The sequence below is a fragment of the Sebastes umbrosus genome, chromosome 5 (genome assembly GCF_015220745.1).
Source record: "Sebastes umbrosus isolate fSebUmb1 chromosome 5, fSebUmb1.pri, whole genome shotgun sequence".
Lineage (NCBI taxonomy): Eukaryota > Metazoa > Chordata > Actinopteri > Perciformes > Sebastidae > Sebastes > Sebastes umbrosus.
In genome coordinates, this window is record NC_051273.1 from 7147825 (window position 1) to 7164201 (window position 16377).

Here is a 16377-nt window from a genome sequence, read left to right on the forward strand (position 1 = left end):
ACATTTCAAAAGGGGTGTTATTTTAGCTCCACACAGAGCTTTTAATAGTTTTTCATGTTTTTTGTTTTGTTGTTTTCGTCCAGAATGTGCAAATATTGTTTTTTGTTGTACTTTTTCCTGCTTCTCAGGTGTTACCTTTGTACCACCAGATCTCAGGCGGAGGGATTCCAGACGCAGAACAGGCCATCACTGTGGTCTCACCAATGGCAATGAGAATATCACTCAAAGCCACAGTCACCACAGGAGATTCTGGGGAAGGACAATTGTTGATCAATAAACAGAATATCAATATGATAAAGAGAGCAAAATGAAATGCAGTACATACTATATGGATGTGCATATTGCAGCTTGGTGGTGGTGTCGCTGTTGCATCTGCCATTTTTTCTCTTCTGTGAAGTGTCTTATTTCACCCATAATGCATTGCGCAACAAGCTCTCTAAGTCAGTCTTACATTAGTCACTCATAGGGAAGCTTTATGTAACAGGTACATTTAAGTGTCTATAGCAAGTCTGACTTAAAGTTATATTTAAGACAAAAAATAGTTCTATGCCGACTAATAATGTCTGTAGGTGTGAATGTGAGCATGAATGGTTGTCTGTCTCTATGTGTGTATGTGTGTATGTATGTGTGTGATTGACTGGAGACCTGTCCAGGGTTTACCCAGCCTCTCGCCAAATGTCAGCTTGGATTAGCTCGAGCTCCCTGTGACCCTCTAAAGGATAAGCGTGTATAGCTAATGGATAGATGGATGCATGTGCTCTGTGGCACTCACCGATGTAAGTAAGGATGGAGGTCACTGTGTCTGTCCCAGCCTGGTTGCTGGCGAGGCAGCCATACACTCCTCCATCCTTTTTCTCCATGTTTCTTATAACCAGCGTGCCATCAGAAGTCATCTGGTGTCTGAACACGCAGGATACACAATTCAGTATTTTCATGATCAAAAAGTGGACATGGAAGCGTGAAATGGAAGAGAGACCAAATAAAACTAGTAATTCTGATTGACTGATATCATAAAACACAAATACAATTAACATGCATTAAAGTCCTCAAATCTCTTCATGTGAAAGGAGAATTCACCTGCTGGATCCCACGATGAAGATGTCATTGTGGGTCCAGACCAGACGGGGTGGAGGGTAGCCGCTGGCCGAGCATCTGATCCTCATTTCATCTCCCGCTGTAAAGGTTTGATTCCGAGGCTCTACTGAAACCCTGGGCACCTCTAGAGGAAAAGAGAAGTACAACGATACAAATTTTCCAAATCAATCAATTCATCAATATTGCGTCTAATTCAGTAACTCAATTCACTTAATTTACTTAAATGATTGCGTTGGCTATATATTATTACATATTAATACACCTAAGTTGATGTCGTTTGATGTTTTGGACCTTTATATGCTAGTCGGGAACTTCTTCCATAACCCTGAATGACTTTAGACTCAGTCATAAGATGTGATGGAGCATAAACTTTTATTGTCACTGTAGCAGGAAGAGTGATGGCTGATACTATAACTAATAATGTTTCACAGCATATCTTTCACCCTCATTTCCTCTTTATTGGTAAAACAGAGAGGAATATTGAATCCAGACCCGGAGAATCTGTGGAATCGGAAAATGATTTTCCAATTGATTCATGATGTGGACTGTAACTCATCCCTTCAAGGCTGTGTTTTCTCTTTTCGATTCCCACTACTAGGAATATCTCAAGAGTCTCTGACCTGTCCAACGTGTAGAAAAATACAGAGTGAGAACACTTCCTAAACAACAACATTGTGTCCATCTAAGATGCAAGAGAGGGATTTATTGTGAGGTATTTATTGTTTTCCTATGACTGGAAGGAAGACAGTAAGTAACTTGCATGCCATCTATAAACCAGAGCATGACAGTGTCTTTAGGTTGGCTGAGGGTAACCACTGTGGTCAAAGAAAACCAGTAGTCACAAGTTCAGAAGGTTGACACGTCTGAGTACAGTAGGTGTGAAGGAATGTATAGATCATTTTGTACTGATGCTTCAACTTTAATCATCAGTGATGCCACATTTTAAAGAAAAGCAGCATATTTCCTAGAAGCTGACAAAAATGTTTGAGGCAATACTTTTGATATATTACAACCTTGACCTGAAACAAATTGAAATACCTCAACTTGCCACGTATTGAACCTAATCTTAGCGGTGCCTCAGGCTGTACTGAGCTGATTGTATAACCCAGACAAGGTCAAAGGTAAAGATATCAGAACAACTTTATTTACAGCCAAGACAAGCTCTCTCAATCACTTGCCTCTTCCAACTCTCGAGGTCACCCTGTCCCCCTCGGGGCAGGAACAAGGAGGTTTCTGAGAGGGAAGGCACATTGTTCTACCCTGAGTCAGCAGCAGCATTTATGTGTCAGTAAGAAGCTCCGTCTTTCCCTCTTTCTTCCTCCTTCGCTCATCTACATTCACTCCCACTTACAATGCCTATCCCGATGTGCATCAACTATAATGTTTTCAGGTCGTTTTCCTAAATATTTCCTTCTACACTAAAACAGCTACACATCTTCTTCATCCTATCTCTGTTGGCATGCGGTCATGCACTCAGTTCCACTCTGTGTCGTCCAAATGTTGTGAGATGTCAGCAGACTTTACTCACTTCAAAGTAAGGCTAATAACTAGGATGGGACTGACCAGGGGGTAATTAGGATACTCCAAGGGCTTGCTGACAGATGTTTTACAGGGAGAAAGAGATGAGGCCAAAAAAAAAGATAATGAGGAAGCAGTAAGAAATTGGTTAAAGAAAAGAGTAACGAAGATAATTGTGACAAGATGATATGAAAAATGATGAACGGGTGAGGAGAGATGAAAAGAGAAAAATATCCAGTCAAACCAGGGAAAATGTTTTAAGGTCAACTGTGCAACTTATCACTCAGTGAGACAAGCCAAATGACAGAGTTCCCCTCCAAACCTGTCTGCAGCACTGCTATTAAACCAGCAACTTTTCAATCTGTGTTATTGAGGTTTTATCTTGCAGACACAATTGTTCCCTCCAAGTTAAAAATCACAGTCAACTTTTCAAGAAAAAAAAGTCAGCTCAAGGTGAAGTGGAACAATATCTTTTTTTATTCTAAAAGAGAAAGAATATGTTTTTTTTTCAGAGCATCAAGACCTGGCAGGACGCATACAAGGAGGAATTTAGCCGACAGTAAGCAGCATATGGTCTTTGAATCAACTTCTTCTGGGACTGATGGTTGTATAACAAAGTAAACACTGGATGTTCATTTGGATTTGGATTATGTAAAACAAAGCTTCTTCGCTGCTCTCACTTACTTTCTTTCAACTCTCTAAACCTCCTGGATTCTCGTCAATGGGCTCTGGCTGAAATCATCTGCTAATGACAGGTTTTAGTGTCTGTATTACATCGGCATTTCCTGGCCAAGCGCGGGCCGATACTCTGTGGTGCTGGCCAGATAGCGAGCGATACTCCTGATTCAGTGTCAGTGAAGTGTTAGGAACAGGACTATGAGAGCTGTTCGGAGATGGAAAACCCTACTTTAGCGCTGCCTGAGAGTCAAGCGTAAATCATTTTCACACGTCCCATAAAGCATTAAGGTGAATTATAGGGAGCTGGGGAGGGAAGTAGGGCGGGGGCACTTGGGAGACGATCATGTATTTGGGAAGGGGGTTGTGTTTGCCAAGAGTTCTGATCCCCCCACGGTGTAAATCACGCAGAAGAAAAGTCTCACAAACACATGTAAGCACACACACATACACCAGATTAAAGGCCAACTGTAGCCTGGTAGCCCCAGCTGTTGGAAGACGATGTGTATTTGAACACGGGCAACAACTTCTCATACATTTCTGATCTTACACCACAGAATCACATCAAACACATGCAGATATAAACACATTCCTCACCTTGCACAGTGAGGTAGATTCGCTCTGCCTTCGCCCCTCCTTCGTTTACAGCGACGCATTCATACCAGCCCGAGTGATCTGGGGTCACGGCGGACACCTGTAGCGAGAGGTTGGTCAAGACGTGCACCCGTGGATCCAGACGGGCATCGTGACCTCCTCTCAGCCAGGTGAGGTTGAAGTTAACCGTGCTGGCGATGTTGCAGGTGAGGACAGCACGGGAGCCGGGAGACACGGTCACATTACTCTCGACCGTGATGGCGGGAGGCGGCTCTGCAGGATGAGGGCAAATTGTTACTTTCGTATGTAGAGACGTAATATTTTCCTGTCATGGAGAGCAATGTTGCAGACCATACAGATTTTTAGAAATCTATAGTAATGTTTTATCCTAAATGCATCTATCCTCATGCCAAAAAATTTACTTTCTACTTGAGTTACACCAATTGTTCCCAACCTGAGGGTCAGGACCTCCTCACAGTTTGCAAGGTAAATTTGAGGGGTTATGAGATGATGGGGGAAACACATTTCTGTTACACAGATAATGTTTTGGTTTTTCTTTCTTTCTTACTTTCTCTTTTATTGTCAAGTCCTGAAGAGTTTTAACTCACTCAACATCATCACCAAAATCAGCATATTAATGTCTGTCTAATCCTCATATGATGCACTGCTGTCACCTACAAGGTGTGTTTGGATTTAAGTGTTTCTGAACTTTGAATAAAAAAATTCCATTTAGCTTATCTTTGATGTGTGCAAGAGAAATGTATTTATGAAACACCCCATATTAGAATGATGTTCATTATTCAACCTTTTCATATCTTAATTATCCCTCTCTCCCACCATCTCTGTCTTTTCTTTCATCACCATGTTGAAAACTCTCCCTTGAGCCTCGGTGTGTCTTCAATCATTTTTTTTCAGAAGGGTGAGCCAGAGCAAAGCAGGGAAAGACAAAAGGGAGAGAAAGAGAGGATGAGAGCGAGGAGAGGTAGCAGAGGCTTTGGCTCTGATACAAGGAGGATGCTGGAGATTTCAGCACAGCTCCCTGGGATTAGGATGACATAACTTTGGCAGCTGAGTGGGTATTATGTATGTGTTTCAAGAATAAAATGCAGAGGCCTGTCATCCTGTTCAGAATATCACTGGCCCAGTGACAAAGGCTGAAGTTGTGGTTAAGGAGGATTCATTTCACCAAACTTTTAGAGACGTCATAAGAGGTAAAAGCTGGACGAACTAAGTCCCCTCTCCACCTTTGGGCTGCGAACATGGTGGTTGAGTTACAGTAATGAGTTACGCTCAGACATTACACAGATCCCTGTCTGGCTCCCTCTCTCCGTCTTCTGTTTCACAAAGCGTCTTTCAACTACCTCTCACTCTCTTTTTTCTCTGCACTCCACCTCCTTCCTTTTTGCTTGGCATTCATCATGTCGATGAAGCTCCAGTGAATTTCACAAAGCAGGACGTTTTTTTGGAAAGCAAAATTTGGACAAGGAGACTTTTACTGACTGCACTGGGACTCATGTGGTGTCAGCTCTGGTGTCTCATAATGGAAAGGGCTCAGATTGAAAAAAAAAAAAAAAAAAAAAACGCACTGCAGAGGATTTCGGAAAAAGGCAAAAATGCTTTTTTTGCTTTGCCCTGTGCTGAAACTAAAAGTATAAATCATTATATGATCCCACTGGTTTTGTCTGTGCTCAAAGCTTTGACATCATGATGATCACAAAATTACCATGCAAGTAATTTATTACATAGATTATGAATTTCTCTGTGAGATCGTAAATTGTTATGCATTTATTATAGTGGTGACCAGTGAGTATTTGTGTTTGAGCTCTGCTGTTGAATAGAAACTGTGCATAAGAGTCACAGTATAGCCACCTAAACTATACTCACTATACTGTTTTTTTCTTGGTGCACAGCCTGGAACTTATTTACAGCTTTATATGTATTCTCATCTTACATCATATTTACAGTCCATTGCTTTACAAATCAAGCACACAAACCATACTATAAACCACATGACATGATCGCTGTGAGGCATGGATTACAGCATAATGTCAGGGTCAAATTTTCCTTAAAGCTACATTAATTCTGCCGGCATGCAGGTTCTCTGCGTGGGATCCACAGCAAGAGACCTTGAACTCTATGAAACTCAACCCACATCAACTGGCGCTTGGATTCTAACCATATGTCCATAAGTAGTGTAAGTGTATGAGTTTGTGTGTGTGAGCATGTGTTTAAACGTATTGAGCATGACGAACTTCTTGCTGCACCATTTCACTCGAGGTATTTTGTGTCTTTATACAGTTAAGTGTTATTTTCTAAACGCGATACAGTACATTAAAGACAATGGTACTTTAAAGTCCAAGTGAACTCACATTTAGTCATCCCTTTTTGTTGTAAAAGATAATGTCAACATGTTTTTTTAAATGTAACAGTTTTTTTATTATTAAAAGGAAGAAAAAAGGAGAAATATTTGTCTCAGCCAGCTGGAGGGCTGTGTCCGTGTCTGTTTGATTGACAGAAGCTGGCAGGATGCCAGAGTCCCAATGTTAAACCCAGTGGGCGACCTCTAGGTCTGAGAAGTGAAGCCAATGCCGAAGTTTCTGAAATTTGCATTCTTTCTAAGAGCTAGCAGGGGGCGACTCCTCTGGTTGCAAAAACAAGTCCGACTGTATAGAAGTCTATGAGAAAATGACCCTACTTCTCACTTGATTTATTACCTCAGTAAACATTGTAAACATCTCAATCGCTAGTTTCAAGTCTTCTATACAGCATGATGTTCATTTAGTAAATTATGGTCCCATTTAGAGTAAATAGACCATAAGCAGGATATGCTTTACGGTGTAGCTACCTTGTGATTGACGAGTCGCTACCACGGCGTTGTGCGGTCTGGGAGTTCTCTGTGTTTTAGTCTTACAATTTGAACCCTTTCACAGCGTTTTTTCAGTTCATGAAAGTTAATTATAACCTTTTTAGTCACCTAAAAATGTCTTATTCAGAGTTCGGTTGTACTTAGCTCCAACCTCTCGTGTCACTTCTAGTTGCAAAAACATGGCGATGGCCGAAATGCTGAACTTGAGGCTTCAAAACGGCAGTCCACAGACCAATGGGTAACGTCACGCTGACTATATCCATTTCTTATACAGTCATACAGTATATATTCAATGGTTACACCGTAGGGAACGAGAGACGAAGTAAACTAATTTGAGCTGCAGACTAGAGCAGAGTAAGAAACACATCTACGGAGACGGATACCTAATAACGGTATTGTGTTGAATTGATGCAAAACTAAGGGGAGCCATCATGAAACAAAAATAATATAAAATTTAGATTTCCCCCTTTTGTTTCAGATTTTTATTCTTAAAGGAGAACACATGTTGTGTTTTGCAGAGAAGATATGTACCCTGTAGCAGACAAAAAAGATTAATTTCAGTTGGACTTGCTCACTGCCCTGCAAGTAGATCCATCACACACCAATTACACTTGTTGACAGTCTAATGCTTGCCAGCCCCGAAGCATTCCTGTCTGACTGGCTCATTACACATAGTGATGGAGGGTAGCTCACCATGCACTGTTAATGAATATAAACTACAGTATTACAGTCCATTGACAAAAGTCAACACTGCTGTCTATGGAGCGAGTCTGACATGTTGTAAAAGTGTCTTAATACATCATTTGTCACATATTCTGCTAATTAATTTTGCTTCAGTTAATTTCTGTTAATAATATGGCTACTAATGTCACTGAATTACTCAACATAGTTAATTTGTGCTGACAGCGAGTTTAGATTTTCTGAGGACCTCAGCATTTTGTGTGTCTGCTTGCAATTATGATTTTATTGGAATTATTGCATTACAAGTAAATCACCAAATCTGTTGTTTAAGTTGCATGGGGTGAATGAGTCTCGGTATGTGTGCTTACCTGATACATCCAAGAAGGTGCGAGCTCTTCCTGTCCCAGCGCTGTTGATAGCAATACACTCGTAGTAGCCCTCATCCTTCAGAGTTACCTGGGGTATTTCCCATGTTGCATTGGCGGACTCACTAAAATCAAAAGGAAGAAAGTTCAATGTCTGAAGTTATCTTCACTATCGCTTGAGAATAATGCTGAATCCATTCAATCTGCTACTGACTCATCTCTTGATCTGGAGAAAATCCAATCAGATTTAGTCACACAGATGTGCAGAGATAGAAACACAATATGAAAGTTTTAACATCCAACAGAGTTGGAAGGAGGGAAAGAAGCACAGTTTGGATCCACTGTGTTTGTCTTTCTGCCTGCAGGAGCGATACCAAAACCTGGTAAGGTATTAGAAGGACAACTCATAACGCTGCTGAACCAATACAGTTCTGACTAACCACATGTTGCTGAAATTATCTTCTGAAATGCTTAAAAGGTGGCAAAGACTTTAACAGATGTATCCCATGTCACAGCCATAAAAAGGTGTTAATCTCCTGACTTTAAACAGGTTGGAAATGGGACATGAATAAAATGACATTAAGGTGAAAGTACATCATATGGAACTAGCATATATTGACAGGTATGCACTTTACAGCATGTCTTTCCCTCTTCATATCTGACTTTTGGGACTTTTGCTTTTATTTTAAGGCTGGCCCACTCAAAAAGATTTTTCGAATCTTAACAGATATAACGACATGTTGTGTTTAATTTAACAATTTGTTCCTATAGTGTGTGGAGAGCAATGATTTGTCCAAAACAGCACACCACACACTGACAGATTAATTTCATGAACAACAAGAGTCCCGATTAAAAAAACAGATATCTCGCAAAATCTCTCACGATCAAACGTGACTTTAGTCTAACAAAAAAAGTTTGGGAAAAGTTCTTCCTTATCTGAATCGAGGGTCTAAGGATAGAGGTTGTTGTATACTGTACAGATTGTAAACTTCCTTGTGGCAAATTTGTGATTTGTGAAATCAGGCTATATAATAATATAATATTATAATAATAAAATTGCCTTGACTTGAGTTTAAAAGACTGTCTGAACAGACACACATAGTGCCCCCTAGCCCTGCTCACCTGAAGAGCTGGTCCAACCCAAGTCGCCCCCCATCCCTACTGAAGCGCAGAGTGAAGGGGATCAGGCTCTCCGCCTGGCAGCGGACAGCCCCTCTCTGGAGGTAGTAACCATGACTTGTGGCTGGCATCAGCACCTTAGGGGCATCTAAAAGAGAGATAAAGGAAAACAGCAAACAAAGTTGTAATCACTCAAATTACTAAGCAAGCCCATGTCTTCATCTAAATATGGGAGACAACCTGCATCACTGACCAGGTATAATGCTGGAGAAGGAAACGCTGGAGACTCTCTGGAACGGGAAACCGTTCCGGTCATATCCTGTCACCCGCAGGAAGAAGGCCTCATCGGGTGGAATGAACTCTGTGATGTTCCAGAGGCCGAGTGGCTCGCGTCCAGGGTAGTAGCGGATTGGTAAAGTTTTAATCACATCGCCCTTGATTGACAGGAGCTCTAGCCTGTCAGCCCGAGCAGGAGGTGAAAGCCCAGTGGTGTTCAGAAGGATGTGAGTGGGAATACCTGGAAAGATGGTAAAACATATACTTTAATGTCCCAAAGCTACAAGTAAGTACTGTAAGTGAACACAACAGGTGAGAGAAAGCAAACAACAGCTGTGGTGTCCTTGGTTGACCTCACAGACCTTGAACTGGCCTACTGGAGGTCTGTTTGAAGTCCAGCGTGGGCTTTCTGGAAAACCCGGATCGGAAGTCGATGTTGCTGAGACCTGAGATACGGACTGAGTGTCTTCCTTCACTAGAGGTCTGTATCAAAGAAAGGGGACATGTAGATTTACAAATATATACAGTATGTCCAGGACTCAGGTTGTATGTCTGGTAATGTGACTCATAACTACTGGCTAGTACAGCCGTGTTTCTGCCGTTATCTTCACAATAAAGCTTTGTCTTCATATGCTGTGAAAGATCAGTATCTATAAAAAATAAGCACTTTTTGCGGTCACATTTTTATTTAAACTGCTGTTTGATAAGTAGTATTACACATTTGGTACAAATTGATTTTGATCAAAACCCCGGCTGACACTTGACAGTGATACGTTTTATATAACTGAAGAAAACAAAAGGAAGAAGAGCATCAAAGGCAGCACTGAGTGGTCTAAATGACAGACACAGCACTGGGACTGTTGTGTAACAGCCTTTTGTATGCCAATCGTCCTCACATGTATAGACAAGCCACTCTAAGTAAGTCAAAGCTGACTGTCGAACGCCTAAAACCAGCTTATAAAACATCCACAATTCAGAGATGACCCATTCAGTCTGACATTCCTACTTTAATTAAACAAACACAACCACTATAATCAAAGAGTGCCTCATGTGCTCTTCATCATGGTTTAAGTCTTTTGAAGCTCTGCAGAAATAGAGACAGAGTAATTACAATGAAATATAGGTTGGTGAGAGGTGGAAACTCCTCATCTTTAAAACACCTTGGAGATGTCACAGACATTGACTCACAATGCTGAGTGAGGCATGCAAACCTACACTGTCATTTGCAATTGCCTGAAATGAAAGAGAATGTGTTGATTTACTGTATTTTACAATTACTGAGCTCTACCTGACATACAGTTAAATTCCCTGTGAAATGAAAACCACCAAACGGCAAAGAGCAGTGCATTCAGGCAGACACGTAACAAAGCTAGAGGTGAAACAATGAGGTAATACCAGGAGGACAAAGGGGATCCGGTACAGCCTCAAATGCTAATGCCCGCCGTCATGAAAAACAATACATGTCGTGGTCATCAAACCTGCCCTAATGGCTGTCATGGAATTATCCCGGGTCATTAGTTGGTTGTAAATGACGCCGTAATTAGGGGAGAGGTTCCTTAAAGGTCACGCTCTTACCAAAGACAACAAGAGTCCCTGTCATTAAAGCGACTCATTTCCCAATTTCACACCCACCCGGACAGATTGAGGAGCACAGGTCGCAGATACACCCTCACTCTGCTCAATCAGATCTTGTGACAACTGATACAGATTTCTACACTGAACACATACTGATGTGATTCTTTAGAACAGTGGTTCCCAACCTTTATCCTTAAGGAACCTCTTTTTCTATCATTGAGTAAACTGATGACCCCTGACTAAGTGACATATTATATGGATATTTCATATTATATTCAATGCATAACAATAACAGTACAGAACAACTGTTAAACTGTACAATTAATCCAAATAGTGAACACAATAACAGCAGGAAGTTTGTGTAAAACGAGCAATTTGGATGAATTTTGAGCAGATTCCTGTGACTTAACTTATTTAACGTTTAATACAATTCTTTATCTGTATTGTTTTTTTTTTATTTTTAACAATCATTCCTACTTAATAGGGTAATTTTTTGACAAATTCAGTGCTTTCTCCTCCCTGACGCTTGGCCATTGTTCTATCAGCTCTTTAACTGCATACTTTTCTAATGCAGGCCGAGGCTGTTAAGCAGAGAGGGAAGGTTTGATAACTGGTGTTCAGGTCTTCACTGTGCCCTCTGTGAGATAAGATGAGTTTATATCTTTGAGCATAGGCTTTTTCTCATAGGTCTCTGAGATTCTTTAATGGTTACATTATATTAGATTTGATCTAATCTCTTTTATGCATTATGCAAAACGCTTTGAATTGCCTTTGTGTTGGAACTGTCCATCCAGATTTGCATCCTGGATTACACAAATGTAGTTGTAGGGCTTTAAGGATTGCTTCTATTGTACTTTATTTTCACAAAATGTGTGAAAAATATATCATAGCAATCTACAATCAAAGTTAAGTATTTTCCCTTAATCTGTAAAACATGGGTTTAAGCATTAAGCGGCACAAGGGAACAGGAAGGAGATGTTGAGTTAAGTTCAAAAACATTGTTTAGTCTTTGTTTTCCATGAATTTGGCAGAAGAAAGCTCCTCAAGTCCTTTAAAATGACGGCCCTGCTTCTTTCCCCCCATTATTTAAATGATTTGATGTTTTTCAGCAGGATACCTGGCTGCTGTCTACACATCGGGCTGAAGAACATAAGAAGAGAGAGGAGCTGAAAAAGCAGACACAAAGAACAAGAGTAGGGCAGACGCAGGGCAGGTCACAGACGCTCTTCCTTTGAGCTGTTTGCATGCTTTTCAAATTACAGCCTCTCTAAACTATTATCATGGGCTATAAAATTCAGCATGAAGCTTAAATGCACTCGTCAATGCTGAGGTCACTGCAGCACGAAAGAAGGCTCACCTGGATGACTCATATATTTAAACACGTACACACAGCTGTTCACTACTAATGAAGATCTTTTTTTAAATCTGAAAGCCGCGTCAGACAAGTTTTCACATTGTCTGTGCACACCTGGCATTATTTCCTCTTTTTACATAATTTCCTCTGTACTGATTGCCAACAGAGTATTTGCACAATGATTACACTTATTAATAGAAGTAGAATGTATTTAATTTAGCACAACGTGAATGTAAGCTAGGTAAGATGTAAAACTATGGGGCAAAACTGGAGAAGCAGGGGGTGATAGTGGGGTGAGCCCACCTTCTACACTCCACCACAACATCCAATTAAAGGCAGATTAAAATGGATCAAATTCCTTTTCACACACAATCTATGGCCTGGCTCTTACACTGTGGTGTCACGGGCCATCAGCCTTACTGAAACCCAGCATTGCAGAACGATGAAATCCCCCGAAAGTATTTATCCACATTTCTTTCGATGTCTTGGGAAACATGGTTATAGATGAGAGGGAGATATTTTTAGCGTGCAAGCCAGACAGAGTGGGACTGAGGTTGGAAAAGACAGTGTCCAAGAGGAGAAATGGGAAAAGACTAAAGAGAGAGAGAGAACAAAAGATCCGCCTGTGCTTTTCTGAGGGAGATAATTAGAGGAGTTAGGAGGAAGTTGTACGAGGAAACATAAAAGAAGATAAGTGACAGAAGGTGATTAATAAAGAAAGATGAGACAGGGAGCATACCGAGAGACAAACACTGGACAAAAATGAGACAGGATGATGTAATGTCTCTTTTTTATGTCTGTTTGATATCCTTCGTCAATTCTATGAGCACTGCCCATGGAACAGCTCACCATAGACCAGAATGGCATTGCGTCATCGCCAAGGCAACGCCCCCTTTTTGGGGGATAGAAAACAGAGAAAGGATCCCATCGATTTCAATGCAATTTAACGTATGTTTGGATTGTAAATTTGACAAGTTTGTATTCATTCATCTCTTGTTAAACAAACGTTTGTTTTATGCACATGTCTAATAATTATTTTGCAACCTTGCCTGAACCTGAGCGTTTGCGATAAATTAATAAATTAAGGTTGATCGTCGTCATGCCCTTTCATTCTTCCCCATCCAAGTGGATGAATGACCCAACACAGTGGCCAGATATTGCTTATCCAGACATCTATAATGCCACATATTTGATTGAATCACCAGGTATTGTTAGGCTTAGTGTTGTCTGTAAATAATAAATCTGTTAATAGCCTGACTGTTTGATCATTAGGCTGAGATTTAACTGGAGACAACAGTCTGATGCTGCTATACTGTATGACTGTACTGCAAGTGAATATTCACGTATCTTATGTGCCTCAAATCTCAGAGTGAGAGCCGTGGTTACCCAGCCACACAACAGCTTTTCTGCATTTTGCCGTTTCTCTCCATATGTGACAGCGTGTTTCTTTCTCCCAAAAGGGGGCGCGGCCTTGGCGGTGACGCAATGCCGGTCTGGTCTATACCTAAAGTCTAAAAGCAAAGACCTCAACCAAAGACTTGTGATATGGTGTTTAAGCTGATATTAAGCAGAACACACAGCGATGCAGCACTATTCACTCTTGAGCATCTTTTAACCCCAACGTTTCATTTAACACTAGTACTCTCCATGGGTGTGATGAAGCCAAAGAATCCAATGTTAACAATCAATCTAAACCCGAAAAAGGTCTACCAGAGGTGACACACAGGAGGAAAAAGACAGCCTGCAATGCTACGGTAAGAAATGTTGAGCTCCTGCCAGTTTTTCTGTGTGAACGTAGAAAGGGCCCCTCTTCATACCTTGTTCTGTTTAGTGACAGACCACAGCATGAGATTAACATGTGGGTGAAGTGCAGACACATCTGGAAAGGGCTCGTTTCATCCTATACAGTAAATCAGCCTCAGTCCAAAAACAAAAAATGCATTACTGATTGAATATACGTTCCACATCCATGTTTTTAGATACCTTTACATCCAGACAAACGAATGCATATGATGCAAAATTTGAACACAATGGATCTTCCATAATGCCTCATAATAAATAAAGCATTAAAAAGGCATGGCAAGAAGAAGAGGCACAATAAGAAAGAGACACCAGGGAAGTTTCATGTTGTATAAGAATAAAAAGAGCCTACAAGTGTGGAGGTGCCAGAACAAATCATGGGAAATCCAATCCGTAAGGCATCCTCATCTCCTCATAACTGCACATTTCTTTGAGAGGAAACGCAGAGATGACACAGTTTTTCATCTAATCTCTTCCCCTGTAAATCAAATGGGCGCTAACACATAACACAGCTATGCAGAGATGAGGGAAAGTGTCCCAGAAGGAGTCCAGGGAGAATACAGGGGCCCCTTCAACAAATCACTCAGGTAAAAATGCTCATCATTTCCCAACATCTGGCACTGACAGTGCGGCCAGTCAGACGTGTGACCTTTTTTGGGATACCTCAACAGCAGGGTGCCAACAGTTCAAACTCTGCAAGGGGCAAACAAGAGCAAGGGTGCCCCAAACTAAAATGTAGCAGCTTGTGTTGACAGCAGCGGCCTTGAGCATACTTTATCGCCATCTACCATGGCTGTCTTAAAAATCATCTCAGTGCTCAAATGTGTCTTTCTGATCATGTTTTTGTTTGCTCGGAGATGCTTTCACCAGACGTGACGCATGTTAAATTGATTACACATCACTGTATCTCAACATGCTGATATATTACTGCAGTAATTCAACTTAAGAACCTTCCCTCGAGGGCACAGCTCCCTCCCGGGGTTTTGAGCTGTGACCTCATTTCAAGGTTACACTACTGAACTATTTGCAGTAAGTCTTTCTAAAAGACAGCTCAGCTCTGGGAATTGTTAGAAGAAGCCTGTAATTTTACACACATTCCCTGAAAGGATGAATTGTTTACCTTGATAGACCACAACCCAGGCTGTGGGTCCTTGATGTTGACAACTTTGGCCGAGTTGGGAATGTGCAGGAGCTCAGTCAGGCCGTCACTCTTCCCCACGACCTTCCCTGCAGGCCAAACACGAACACTGAGACAATTATTCACCTTTTCTGCAGTTTTGGCTGATACAAATTAATTCTTAACACTTCTTGATGCAAGGCTTTAAGTTACATATAAAATATTGAATGTTAGTTTTCAACCTATAAAGATGCAGGATATGGTTTTAGCATTAAACAGCATTCTGTAGGTGAATGAAACAACATGTGTTAAACCCCAGATGATGTTGGAATCAATCCATTCCTACGACACAAAGAAAAATAGTTTGATTTTTGGTGTCCTGACTTTAACTCGACCTGGTCGGTGTACTTTACTTCAGCATCTACAGTTAGCTTAACTTCCTAAAAATGTCATCCTCTTCTTCAAACTCGTCCTGTATGATTGTGGAACCTTGATCCAAGATAGTCTAAAAAAAGCTCCTCTTTAATTTAGAGAGACTGGCACCAAGACCTGAAGTTCACACTTGATGTTTAGATAGTTTGTCTGCTTTCAAAAAACACAATATCAGTATATAACCAATAAATCTACAATAATACAGAAGTTTTTGGTCAGTTTATATAAGGATGGGTGGAGATCTGGAGACTGTGATGACCATAACATATGATTCAAATCATTTTTATGCTCATCAACCATTTAATGAGCCCTTTTATATGGAAACATCTGTATTTGTTATGTTTCTCCACTTTTTCCATTTTTTTCTATTTCTTTTGTCACCCATCTATATATATACATATATGTGATAATAAATACATCAATCTAAAAAATGTTTATGTATGGTAACCCTTATCATACCCTGGGGGTTCGTTATCTCAATGTTAGGTGCTGGGCCACTGAGGGCCACAGTGACTTCCTTCAGGCTGGGGTCAAACGGCATCTGCCAAGTGTTGCTGGCCTCACTGAAGTGATCAGTGGACAGCAGGTGGACCTTGGATGACTGCACCGCCTTCTCCACCCATTTCAGAACCTACAGCGATGGGAAGGAAATGTGAAAAATGCAGGAATTACACATAATTTATAGTGTTTGTCTGTCTCTGTGATGGTACAGATAAAGTACTTTATTTGAACACCACAATGTTTAACAAATGAAAATAGCATTATTAAAGGAAGTCATTCTTAAACATGAATAATCTACCAACTAACACACATACACACGTACCCCCTCAGCTGTGCACAAGGTCATCCCCTCAACATGTGCAAAGCTTTCATCAGGAAGTTTCTAACATTCCCCCGTGTCCTGCCGCTC

At 40.9% G+C, this 16377-nt stretch overlaps 1 protein-coding gene across 1 annotated transcript in view; it reads right to left on the reverse strand.

The window, feature by feature from the left end:
• The window catches only part of hmcn1 (hemicentin 1), a 92132-nt gene that overhangs the window by 52290 nt on the left and 23465 nt on the right, over nt 1-16377 (reverse strand). The window contains exons 5-14 of the mRNA XM_037770770.1: nt 15927-16098; nt 15039-15145; nt 9552-9672; nt 9167-9430; nt 8917-9061; nt 7798-7919; nt 3886-4155; nt 1078-1219; nt 773-900; nt 136-249 (exon numbers count right to left, since the gene is read on the reverse strand). Of these exons, the coding sequence (XP_037626698.1) occupies nt 136-249; nt 773-900; nt 1078-1219; nt 3886-4155; nt 7798-7919; nt 8917-9061; nt 9167-9430; nt 9552-9672; nt 15039-15145; nt 15927-16098 (1585 nt within the window). The remainder of the gene's footprint in view (nt 1-135; nt 250-772; nt 901-1077; nt 1220-3885; nt 4156-7797; nt 7920-8916; nt 9062-9166; nt 9431-9551; nt 9673-15038; nt 15146-15926; nt 16099-16377) is intronic.